Source organism: Microtus oregoni, unplaced genomic scaffold (assembly GCF_018167655.1).
Source record: "Microtus oregoni isolate MIOR12 unplaced genomic scaffold, Mior012 000002F_ref0000024, whole genome shotgun sequence".
Lineage (NCBI taxonomy): Eukaryota > Metazoa > Chordata > Mammalia > Rodentia > Cricetidae > Microtus > Microtus oregoni.
Window position 1 is genome coordinate 445,747 of NW_024543061.1, and position 12,828 is coordinate 458,574.

General features: G+C 38.0%; 2 protein-coding genes across 5 annotated transcripts in view; one reads left to right on the forward strand and one right to left on the reverse strand.

Moving 5' to 3' along the window:
* Window positions 1-12,828, reverse strand: part of Atad2b (ATPase family AAA domain containing 2B) — a 151,030-nt gene that overhangs the window by 110,231 nt on the left and 27,971 nt on the right. For all 4 annotated transcript variants that reach the window (XM_041642944.1, XM_041642936.1, XM_041642947.1 and 1 more), the window contains exons 5-8: window positions 10,505-10,607; window positions 9,387-9,495; window positions 6,800-6,916; window positions 140-215 (exon numbers count right to left, since the gene is read on the reverse strand). In XM_041642944.1, coding sequence (XP_041498878.1) covers window positions 140-215; window positions 6,800-6,916; window positions 9,387-9,495; window positions 10,505-10,607 — 405 coding nt within the window. The remainder of the gene's footprint in view (window positions 1-139; window positions 216-6,799; window positions 6,917-9,386; window positions 9,496-10,504; window positions 10,608-12,828) is intronic.
* Window positions 2,679-3,020, forward strand: LOC121441729 (60S ribosomal protein L30-like). The gene has a single exon (XM_041642982.1). It carries the CDS (start codon window positions 2,679-2,681, stop codon window positions 3,018-3,020), a length of 342 nt encoding a protein of 113 aa, XP_041498916.1.

Sequence of the window (12,828 nt, forward strand, 5' to 3'; positions counted from 1 at the left end):
AAACAAGTCATGTGTAGGATGAAAGGAAGGACAGAAGACAGTCAAGAAGGAAGGGAAGAAGGAAAGGATACAATTAAGTCTTTCCTTTGTTCATCAACACATGCAAACATTCTCTTCTTTCAAATCAAACACAACTTACCTGATATGGCTTCTTCTTGCTGGGGACCTATGAATATCAAACAGTGTGTTTTCCCTCTTTTTTTGATGAGCTGGTACTAAAAGAAGAAAACGGGTAGAAATAACTAATAGTACTACTAAGCCCATGCACTAAAGGAGCATAAAAAGACTGTCAACTTTCTATGAGAACCCAGCCATGTATCTTCAACTTCCACGCTCTTGTCTGGAAGCATAACAAAAACAAACACTTTGTGTTACACACTCTAAGTAGATGTTAATATTTCTAATAATGAAATCCATTTTAAAAATTTTGTAGTAGCAGGGCGGTGGTGGCGCACGCCTTTAATCCCAGCACTCAGGAGGCAGAGGCAGGCGGATCTCTGTGAGTTCGAGGCCAGCCTGGTCTACAAGAGCTAGTTCCAGGACAGGCTCCAAAATCACAGAGAAACCCTGTCTCGAAAAACCAAAAAAAAAAAAAAAAAATTGTAGTAGGGAACAAAGCAAGGTAATACTATCCATAGTAATAATTCCCCACAAAAGCATAAACATAAGCAAATCTTCATGCATACAAATACAAGGCATGGTGGCACACACTTTTAATCCCAGCACTCAGGCAGAGGCAAGCAGATGACTATCAATTGAGGCCAGCCTGGTCTACAACACAAGTTCGAGGAAAGCCAGAGCTGTTACACAGAAAAACCCTGTCTTGAAAAGCAAAACAAAAACAAAAAAAAAAATTCACAAAAACTCAGAAACCAGGCAGTGAATCACAGTACTTGGTTACAGAATAATATTAAAATAAGCATTAGAAAAGGATAGGAAGAAAAGGTTTGCACTGCCTGCCTCACACCACCCCCATCTCCTAACAGCAGACCACAAACAGGGATACAGTCCTCTTGGAGGAAAGAAATAAAAGGAAACACAGGACCTATATATATCGCAGGACCAGGTTAGCCACAGTAAAACTCTTATCTGACAGAATCCCTACAGACCAACTCCGCTGGCTAGTATGTGTGGACTTACCCTAGAAACCTGCCCAAGTACTACAAGAGGGACTCAAGGCCCGATTTACAACACTACAATCAGCTACAAGAGCCTGACACTTCATAAATCATGGTAATGGAAATACTTCAGCCATGGATTTTAAGCATGAACCTTAGCAGCCAAGGAGAGGGAGAGACACAGAGAGAGAGCACTGCATGTGTGCAGATGTACTCTGCCATGAATGCCACTGAGCACTGCAGGTCATTCTCTTGCACTCTCTATCCTATATTTTGATACAGAATTTCTCACTGAACTTAGAGCTCTCTAGTCCTGCTAAACTAGTTGGGTAGTGGACCTCAGTTGACTGCCACCAAGCCTATGCCTCTAAAACCACATACCCGCAAATAAAACTCTTCATTAGTATTTTAGCACAGCAACACAAAACTAATACAGAAGCTGGTTCGAGAAAAAATGCGGTTGTTGCTATGAGAACCTGACCGTGTTGGTTTTGAAAAGTTGTAGAAGGTTGTGTGACTCAGAGCTAGAAAAACCACTAAATGCTGTAACCAGAGCTTACAGGGCCATTCTAGTTAAAGCCTGGATGACAGTGATGTTGTCCATATGCTGACAGCAATGCAAACTGTAGAGGCCTGGCTCAAGAGGTTTCAGAGAAGATCTTCTTAGCAACTGGGCTAGAAGTCATTCATGTGACATTTTGTAAAGAATCTGGCTGCCTGCTGCTAATGTCCTAAGGACTTGTTTGGCATTAAATTTAAAAGTAATAAACTCATTTCTGTGGTAGAGAAAAGTTAAGGACAATATAGGATTGACTCAGTGTCATGGTAACTGATAGCTTATATGCAGATCTATAATTTAAAAAAAAAAAGAAAGTAGGATAGGAAGAAATACTAAATGTATAGTTTGGAAGGAAAGGAGCACCAGAAAGCTTAATATTACATCCAAGTCGTATACTGAAAGAAAGATTACAATTGTTAAAGAGCCTGGCATCTTTAAGGAGAGGACCACTCTGCACTGGAACAATGGAAAGGTACCTTGAGGGCAGGACCCTCCCCATCTGTGATATCTGAGTGAGAAGTCTACTTGGTCCCCAGTTGGTCAATGTTTAGGAAGTGATTAAGTGATATGCTCTCTCTATATGCTTGTGATTCAAGAGGTAGATGCTCAACTGCTGCTCCAGTCTCCTGCTACGACTCAATCACTCTAACCCTCTGGTCCAGTAAACCCAATTAAACACTTAGATAAATTGCTTTGGTCTCAGTGCTTTATCATAGCAATAGAAAAATAACTAAAAGAGCAACCAAGTTTCTGATTTTGTGATAGGAAAAAGGCTAAGGGGTTGTTCCCTCCTAGAAAACAACCATTTCAGAATAGGAAAGCTGCTACTAATGTGGTTGAAGGGGATAAGATTCTAGCCTAAGATGGAAGCCAAATTTGGCAGTATCACCCACATGGTACTACTTCTGGAGGCATTAAAAATGCAAGAGTGACCTTCTCACTCCCTGGCCATCTTGGTGGTTGATCTTGGTTGGGGGCTGTCCTGAACCTAAGGCAGGAAGATGGTAGTCACAAAGATGAAAAAGTCTCTAGAGTCAATCTACTCTAGGCTCCAATTTGTTATGAAAAGTGGAAAGTATGTGCTAAGATACAAACAAACTCTAAAGATGATCAGACAGGGCAAAGTGAAATTGGTTATCCTTACCAACTGCCCAGCTTTGAGGAAATCTGAAATAGAATACTACACTGTGTTGGCTAAAACTAGTGTCCACCATTACAATGGCAATGATATTCAATTGGTGACAACATGCAGAAAATACTACAGAATAAGCACACTGGCTACGATTGACCCAGGTGATTCTGATACTATTAGAAGCATGCAAGACCAGACTGGTGAAAAGTAAACCAGGAAAATTTTCCTGTGATAAAACTTTACCAGCGGTCTTTCAAAAAAAAAAAAAATGCAAGAGTAAACGTGTTGTAGATTCTTCCTCTGCAGCTCCAGACAGCCACTGAGACCACGCATCATGCAGTAATGCTAAGTCACTGTCCCTACAAGGTCCTGAGAATCTATTATGTAAAGCTGTGAAAGTGAAACCTGGGTTGCAGTGGAAACTCCAAGACGTTGGAGATGTTACAGTCAAGAGACATCTGCCTCATGAGAATTGTATACAGGAGTGGAACTCAGCCAAGAGAAAGATGTATGTGGTAGACAGCGAAAGTGGGAGAGCCATCCAAATCCTTTAAAACTAAAGTCACAGATAAAAGACACAGAGCTACAGGATTTAGTATTTACCCTACTGGGTCTCTATCTTGCTTTGGTCCAGAAATCACTCATGATGTCCCCATTTCTCTCTTTTGGGATGGGAAGGTATATTCCATGCCATTACACATTGGAAGTATGAGCCAGGCAGTGGTTGTGCACACTTTTAATCCCAGCACTCAGGAGACAGAGACAGTCAGATATCTGTGAGTTCAAGGCCAGTCTGGTCTACAGAGTGAGTTCCAGGACAGGTTCTATAGGTAAAGAGAAACCCTGTCTCAAAAAGCAAAAAACAAACAAATCTATTGGAAGTATGTAATTTGTTTTGTATTTTACATGGAATCTCAGCAATGAGTCTTAAAGTTAGACTCATTTCATGGATCTATGGGAACAGGGCATGGAACAAGAATGGCTGCCATAGGCTCAGATAATAGAATACCAGTTGGTAAGGCTGTCTGGAGAGGCTATGGAGCCTTGATGGAGGATAGACGTCACTAGGAGCGGGCTTTGAGAGTCTATAGCTTTACTTCACTCGCAGTTCACTTTAAGCTTTCACCATGTGATTTAAGATGTGATCTTTAATTCCAGCACTAAGGAGGCAGAGGCAGGAAAATCTCTGTGAGTTCTAGGCCAGTTAAAAGATATACAGAGAAACCTTGTCTTGAAACCCTCCCCACCCCCAAAAAAGATGTGCTCTCTCAGCTTCCAGCTGTCTGCCACCATGCCTCCCCCACCACTATGGATTCTCCCTCTGGAAGCCCAATTAAAATCTTTCTTCCCTAAGAACAGCAGAAAAGTAACTAACTAGTGCAGTGATTGATGAAGACACTGATGTTGATACTTACACACACATGTACATACACCTAATGCACATGCATACACACAAAGATTTGCCACTGTTAAGTAATGTTAAGAAAATGCTCAACTTCACTAGAGAGACACAAACTAAAACTATACTACACATGCTATTACAACTGGGTCTTGCCTATGATTCCAGGCACTTGGGAGACAGAAGAGTTCAAATTCAAGGTCAGCCTTGCAACTTAGTGAGACCTTGCTTAGTAAGACCTTAGGGAGTGGGGGCAAGAAAAAAAAAAAGGAATGGGGTATAGGATCTAGCTCAGTGCTAGAATGCTTTGGGGGAATACACAAAGCCCTCTGTATCACCAAAACACACACAAAGAGCTACATTAATTAGACTAGTCATAACAAGCATTGGCAAGTATCAAATTTTTTGTTGTTGTTACTGTTTTTCAAGGCAGAGTGTCTCTGTGTAACAGCCCTGCCAGTCCTGGAACTAGCTCTGTAGACCAGGCTGGCCACACATCCATAGTTATCACACTGCCTCTGCCTCCTAATACTAGAATTAAAGGTATGTGTCACCAAGAGTTATGCTAGAAAAACAAACTCTCTTTATCTTTAGTGAGGAGTAAGAGAGAATATCTCTATGTAGCCCTGGTTGGAAACATAAAATCTGAATGAAAATGTCACAACCACTTTGGAAGATGAGCAATTTCTTACAAAATTAAATATACTAATTTATTAATTGCTAATTCACTAATCATAAATCTACCCACCACACTTTGTAGTACTTGCCTGTTTATCCTTGGTTTTGTTTGTTTGTTTGTTTGTTTTTATCTCAGGCTTTTATGAATCCCTACTGGTCTCAAAATCTAAATCTTTCTTCTGCCCCAGACTTGAGTACTAATATTAAAGATGCTCTACCACACCTTCATTTATAACAATCAATAACCAAAAGCAAGAATTAATCCCTAAAAAATGAATAATAAATTATGACAGCTGAGATGACTCACACCTATAACAAGTATTACAATAATTACACTGAGTGAAATAAAGGTAAAAATGTAGTATTTCAATATTTCAAAGCTGGGTATGGTGGCTTGTATCTATAATTCTTCCACTTGGGAGACTGGGGAAGGATGATCACTACAAGTCTGAGGTCACCCTAAGCTATACAGCAAATTCCAGACAAACCTAGGACGAGAACAAGACTATTTCAAAAAATTAAAATGAAAATAAACAAACTTAAATTTTCATTTATATAAAATCAAAAACATATAAAGTTGAATTAAGATGACAGAAAACAGACTAGTAAGTACTCAAAGACTAATACAAGGAAGACACAAATGACTGAGAGCAGAATACACACAAGAATGAGGATATCCAGGAGGCTGGGCATTGATGAGTATGCTTGTTTTGATTATGGTGATAGTATCACAGGCATGTACATATTGCAGAACTTGCCAAATTGCAGAATACAAATACATCTATAGACATTATTTCAATTACATTAAGAAAAAGAGAAAACAAAGCAAAAAATCAGAATAATGATTCCCAATCTTTTTTTCTACCAGAACACACTCTCTCATTAGTGACAACTGAAACAATGACTCTTAACAAGAATAGAGGGATGTCTGAACACTTTAACAGCTTCTAGATATAATTAGCATACCTCTACCAAACACTATTCTAGAGTACAAAATTCTACATAAGGGGCTGGGGAGGTGGATCAGTGGTTAAAAGCACTAGCTGCTCTTCCAGAAGACTCAAGTTTGAGTCCCAACACTCAGATGGCAGCTCATAACTATTTGTAACTCCAACTCCAGGGAATCTAAAGTCCTCTACTGGCCCATGTGGGCACCAGGCATACACAAGATGCACAGGCATACATGTATGTACACTTGCAGGCAAAACACCCATGTACATAAAACAATTTTTTTAAAAACAGGTTCTCTCTACATAGTCCTGGCTACCCTAGAACTCTCTATGAAAACCAGGCTAACTTCAAACTTACAGAGATGCCTCTGCCTCTTGAGTGCTGAGATTAAAGGATTGTGTCACCATGTCTGATCAAAATAACTTTTTAAAATTCTAAATAAAGATTCTTGAAAAAAATTATACTAAATAAAAAAAGGGTAAATAAAGCATCACAAATAAAGGCTGCCACAAGGTAAAGCACTTGCACAGAATGCACGAAACCCTACATTTAATTCCTGGCAACAAGATAAAACACAGAATAAAACATACAGGCAAATCTAGACACACAGAAACTAGAAAATAGTAGCCAAAGGAATGAGTGAGAGGAAGGACAAATAATAAATCAGTCATCGTGCGCCTTAGCTGTCAGCTGTATAGACAACAGAAGTATGTGGGAAAGGATGCACAGGACATACAAGAGGTTTGATTATTTTAAGTTCAGCACAGTTGATTGTTGTTTTATTTTTAAAGGGGGTCTTGCCAAAAACGAATACCTGGGCTCAAGTGTTCCTTTAACTTCAGCTCCTCAATAGCAAGGAGCACAGCACTAGACCACTGAACCCAGGAAAATGTCCTTTTTCACAACAGTGATAAAGATACCCTCAGTTATTAAAAACGAAGAAGTTGTTTAGAGTCACCTACCTATCGGTGGTGCTTGGTATCGATCCACTGTTTTTCTTTGTCTCAAATTGTATGGCCTATCATTTTCTTCTCCTTCTGCCTCTTCAACTTCTATGTCTCCATCCTCCTCTTGAGATTCTAGTTTCGACATATAAAAGGGGAAAACAGTTTAACCCACAGGTATGATCCTATTCTACAACTGAGTATTTACATTTATCCATTATTTTTTGTCTACGCAAGTAACATTTTAAAATGTTAGCAATTCATGATAATAGCATAAACTAGTATAACCAAAAATAAACCTAGGTTAAAAAAAATCAATACAGAAAATAAAACATTGTTAGCCAGGTGTGATGGCATACACATTTGATTCCTTTAAACAGCACTTGGAGGCAGAGGCAGACAGAGGTCTGTGAATTTGATGCCAACCTGGTCTACAAAGTGAGACCCAATCTCAAAAAATGAATGAATGAATGAATGAATGAATGAATAGCAAGCCACAGTGATCATTCCCTGTGTCTTGATTTTCTTGGGAGGTTTTGTTTTTTAAAGATTTTTTTTTTTTACACAATACACACTCATACAAGGAAAATAAATATTTCGTTTGGTTGTTTGTTTGTTTGTTTGTCTGAGATGGCATCAAACTATGTAGACTAGACCAGGCTTGAACTCACAGAGATCCTCCTGCCTCTGCCTTCTGAATGCTGGGATTGAAGATGTATGCCACCATGCATAGCTAAATAAAAAATAAGTTAAAATAAATAAATGAATAAGTGGCATACTCCTATAATTCCATCACTAGTGAGTGATGGCAAGAGGGTCAGAAATTCAAATCCACCCTCTGTGACATGTAAATTTAAGGCCAACCTATCTATGAGAACCTGTCTCAATAAATAAATGAAAGTTTTAGGATTTTTCAAACTACAGAAAACTTTAATAAATGTTCCAAAAAGAAATATTTTTTTTTTAAAACAGGTTCTCATGTACCAAGACCTACCTCAAACTCTGCTAAGAATGACCTTTAATTCTTGATCCTCTTGCCTCTCTCTTCTGAATGCTGGAATTATGTCGGAAGGAACATGCTACCTCATCTCAATTATGCTGTGCTAGGGATCCAACCCAGGCTTTGTGCTCTCTAAGTAAGTCTTCTACTGAATAACTGAACCACATCCCTAGCCTAGCCCCAAATCTATGCATGATTAAAAACAAAGTCTGGTAAATGCTCAACTTACACTTAATTCAAAGAACTATTCTTACTTAAGGTAAATGCTGAAGAAATGAGCCATTTTTGGTTTTAGTATAATAGTTTGTTGACCCTATGAATAATAACTAAGCATAACTAATCGCATTTTAGTAGGAAAACATAGGTAGGATCCAAAAGGCATTGATCTAAATAATGCTACAAAATACCTATACCTATGCCTGAATAAGTGAAAAAATTTTGTACTATGAACAAAAATTATACAGATGACATATTTACTTTAGAGCCCCTACTCAGTCAGCTAACATATATAAAGGCAAATATCACATTATAAATCTGTCTCACCTAACCTAATTGCCTACAAAGGATGCAATATAGAGGTTCTAACTAAAACATTTATTCACTATGTACCTTCATTAGAAATGTGAGCTCTTAAACCAGCTGGTGGTGGTGCACACCTCCCAGCACTTGGGAGGCAGAGACAGGCAGATCTCTGAGTTCAAGCCCAGCCTGGTCTTCAGAGTGAGTTCCAGGACAGCCAGGGCCACACAAAGAAACCCTGTCTCAAAAAAGGAGAAAAAAATAAAATAAAATCATATATATAATCATTATATATCCTTTTAAAGACTGGCTAAAGTAGCCAGGTATGGTTGTGCACACCTTTAAACCAAGCACTCAGAGGCAGAGTCAGGTGGATCTCTGTTTGAGGCCAGCATGGTCTATAGAGTGAGTTCCAGAACAGTCAGGGCTGTTACATAGAAAAATCCTGTCTTGGAGGGGGCTGAATCTGGCTAATATATTAAGTACAGAATTTGAGAAATAAGTGTAGTCTTCTTTGCCTAAGATTACCTTGGAAAGTCTGCTAATCTATATTTCCAATACACCAAACCTCCTGAAATCCATTTTATGAGATCAATGCTAATCGTATGGGTCACCACTTTATAAACTGACAAAGTCAATGTGCTTTCTGCATGTTCCTAGTTCTAACCCTTCAAGTCCACTGTGTTCTAAGTTCAGACCTAGACAGGTGGAAGGCAAAAACGCTAAAGATTCTTCCACTTCTATTTTTCTCTATTTACATCTCAGTCTATAACAAAATTTGAAATCCAAATAAGAAAAGACTTGAGGGAATGGATAATAGAGTATTTTAGTTAGAGGGTACCTTCAGCAAAACAAAAGGGCTAATCTACTGGACAGACTAGCCTACAGCCAAAGGCTTTGCACACTAGAAAACTTAAGAACTACCAATAGCCACTTCATTTTGCCAACTGAAGAAAAATGAAAATATAGATGCCAGATGAGTTCAAATTACCTCAAATCATACAATATACACCTAAAGACAAAAATAACAATCTAGTCTTCCCTCCCCACAGTTTTCTAGTTTTTCCATTAAGGTGCTTTACAGACCTTCTTCCTCGCCCTCAGTAGAAACTTCATGATGATTCTGTATCCCATAACTATTTCTTCTCAGTGATTTTCTTCGCCTTTTTACTCTTGAATACATATCCATATTTTCCTTTGAAATAAAGAAGTTTGTCAAATATTAACCTAGCATTTATTCTGTTATAAACAGCACTCAATAAATTAATCATGTCTGTTCAATACAATTTACTGAGCATCTACTTATGAGTCACAAATTCATGGAAAAAAAAGCTTCCTAAATTCAACCAGTATAAAGAGAATAGAAAGTATAAAGAAAGTATAAAGAAAAAGGAGAAACAATAGGGGTCAGGATATGACTTAGTTCATAGAGTTGTTCAATATATACACGGCCTCAGATTCAACCCCATGCATTGGGGCTTTTTCTTTTTCTCTATTTTTTTTATAAAAGGGAGAAGGAAAAAATAAACAGAGAAGAAGAAAATGGGGGAGAAGAAAAGGAAGTTGGGGTGAGGAATTTGAAGAGGGAGTAGCAGGAGCAGCAAGAGCCAGCAGAGAAAAAGCAGTAAAATCCCCAACAAGCCTGAGAGATCTGACACCCTCACATACACATACACGCAGGCAAAACACCAATGCACATAAAATAAATCTTTTTTAACTCTGGTGTTGGGCTGGGAAAGTAGCTCAGTTGGTAAAGTGCTTGCCCCACATGCACAATGCTCTTCAGCACTCCATGACAGCACAGGCCAGGGAGCTAGAGATCAGAAGTTCAAGGTCATCTTTGGCTGTGCACCAGGAAAGGAAAAAAGAGAAGGAGGGGGAGGGGGGGAAGGAGGAGAAAAAGGGAGGATATGGGAGAGGAGAAGGGAGGAGGGGAGGCCTACAGCTGGGCTCCTAATTCTTTGCAAGTATAAAGAAAACTACTTTGGGGCTGCAGAGATGGCTTAGCAGTTAAGGGCGATTACTCTTCCTCCAGAGAGCACAAGTTGGCTTCTCAGCACTCACTTCAGGGGATTCATAATGGTGACTCCAGTACCAGAGGACCCACTCATGCAGACCTACACATATGCGTGAATAAAAACCAAAAAGACAACTACAAGAGGAAACAAAATACTTGCAAAGGTTATATATACTAATGTACTTACAAATTCTGTGTCTGTCCACATTCGAAGCCTTTCTACTTCTCCTGATCGACGATTTCGCCGGATATTAATATTATCCATTTCTTGTAATACAGCTTCAGCAGTACTAAAATCATATAATAAAGAGAGTTTAGACAATTATGGGCACATATATCATATCAGACACTTTAAAGGGCTCAATAAACTGTATTAAAAGTAGAAGTGTTCTATTAGAAGACAATTTTCAACCCCCATATCTGGTAGCTCACAAACGTGTAACTCTAGCCCCAAGTGATCCAAAGCCCTCTTCTGATCTTTACTGGTATTGTATATATACATACAAACACAACACACATAAAAATAAAAAAGTTTAGGACTAGAACGATGGCTCAGCAGTTAAGAGCACTGGATATTCTTCCAGAGGTCCTGAGTTCAATTCTCAGCAGCCACATTGTAGCTCATAACTATTTATAATAAGATCTGGTGCCCTTTTCTGATGTGCAGGCTGAACACTGTATACATAATAAATAAATAACAATAAATCTTTTAAAAAATACTCTTATTTTTTAAAAAGTGAAAAAATAACTTAAACTTTTATATATTTATTAAACTCTTAAACTTTCATTTATAAGGCTCAAAATAAATACCTTTGTTTATTAAAACTTCAAAAGTCTTAATATTTTTAATTTATAAAATAATTATTTAATTAATAAATATAATTAATTTAATTTAAAAGGCAGAGACAAATGGATGACTAAATTCAAGACCAGTCTTATCTAAATAGTGTGTTTCAGGCCAACCAGGTCTACACAGTGAGACCTGTTGCAAAAAAGGAAGTAAGGAAGGGGCTGGAGAGATTGCTCAGTGGTAAAGAGCACTGGCTGCTCTTTCAGAGAACCTGGGTTCAGTTCCCAGCACCACAACTATCTGTGACTACAGTTCCAGGGGATCTGATACTTTCATACTAGAGCTCATAAAATAAAAAAGAAAGAAAACACCACCATAATATTATAGTAAACAACAAATAGATTCATGGTACTGAGTGGGGGAAAAAGTGAATCTTTTAATATAATGTTGTTAACAAAAAAAAAACAGAAACAAGGATATGATTTAATTTTGGTATGTGGTACTTATCCAGAAAATTCTGTTTCTTTTAATTTTCCAATTTCATGGTGTACAGATTCTTATAGCATAACCTAATAATTCTCTGGATTTCCTCCTTGTCTGTTGTTATGTCCCCCCTTTTCATTTATAATTTTATTAATTTTATAATTTTGTTAATTCTCTCCCTGCCTTTTTATTAGTTTGGATAAGGGTTTGTCTATGTTGTTGATTTTCTCAAAGAACCAGCTCTTTGTTTCACTGATTATTTATATTGTTTTCTTTGTTTCTATTTTATTGATTTCAGTTCTCAACTTGATTATTTCCTGTCATTTACTCCTAGATTAGTCTGTTTCTTTTTGTTCTAGTTTTCCGGTGTGCTGTTAAGTAGCTAGTGTGAGATTTCTCCACTTTCTCTATGTAGCATTATTTGTAATAGTCAGAACCTGGAAACAACCTAGATGCCCCTCATCCAAAAAATGGATAAGAAAATGTGGTACATTTACACATTAGAGTATTACTCAGGAGTAAAAAATAATAACATCCTGAAATTTGCATGCAAATGGATAGAACAAAAAAAAAAATCCTGAGTGAGGTAACCTAGACCCAGAAAAATGAGGATGGTACATATTCACTCATAAGAAGATACTAGCTATAAAGCAAAGATAATGAGCCTATAGTCCACGACACCAGAGAAGCTAAGCAACAAGGACCCTTGAACCCTAAGAAAAACATATATAGATCCACCTGGGAAAGGGAAATAAACAAGATCTCCTGAGAAAATTAGGAGCATGGGGTAGGGGGTTGGAGAACTTGAGGGAAAGGGATAGTCAAGATGGGGGAACAGATATTTCTTAAAATGGTTTTGGTTTTTCAAGACAGGCTTTTTCTGTAGCTTTTTAAAGCCTGTACTGGAACTCGCTTTGTAGACCAGGCTGGACTCAAAATCACAAAGATCTCCCTGCTTCTGCCTCCCGAGTGCTGGGATTAAAGGTGGGTGTGAGCCACCACCGTCCACTGAACACATATTTTTAAATTAAAGTAAAGCACTGATACAAAAAAAAAAAAACAGAATAATATCTTAGAAACTTTTTTTTTCTTTATTAAGTTTTCTTAGGCAGGTTTTACAACATAGGCCAGAGTTGCCTAGACCTTGCTATGTAGTCCAAACTAGCCTTGATCTTGAGATCTTCTTGTAGTTTTGTTGGTGGTGGTAGTGGGTTTTGTTTTTCAAGACAGAATTTCTC

What these genes read in the sequence shown, in the direction of transcription:
- LOC121441729 (XM_041642982.1), top strand. Translation starts at nt 2,679, where the DNA reads ATGGTAGTCACAAAGATGAAAAAGTCTCTAGAGTCAATCTACTCTAGG.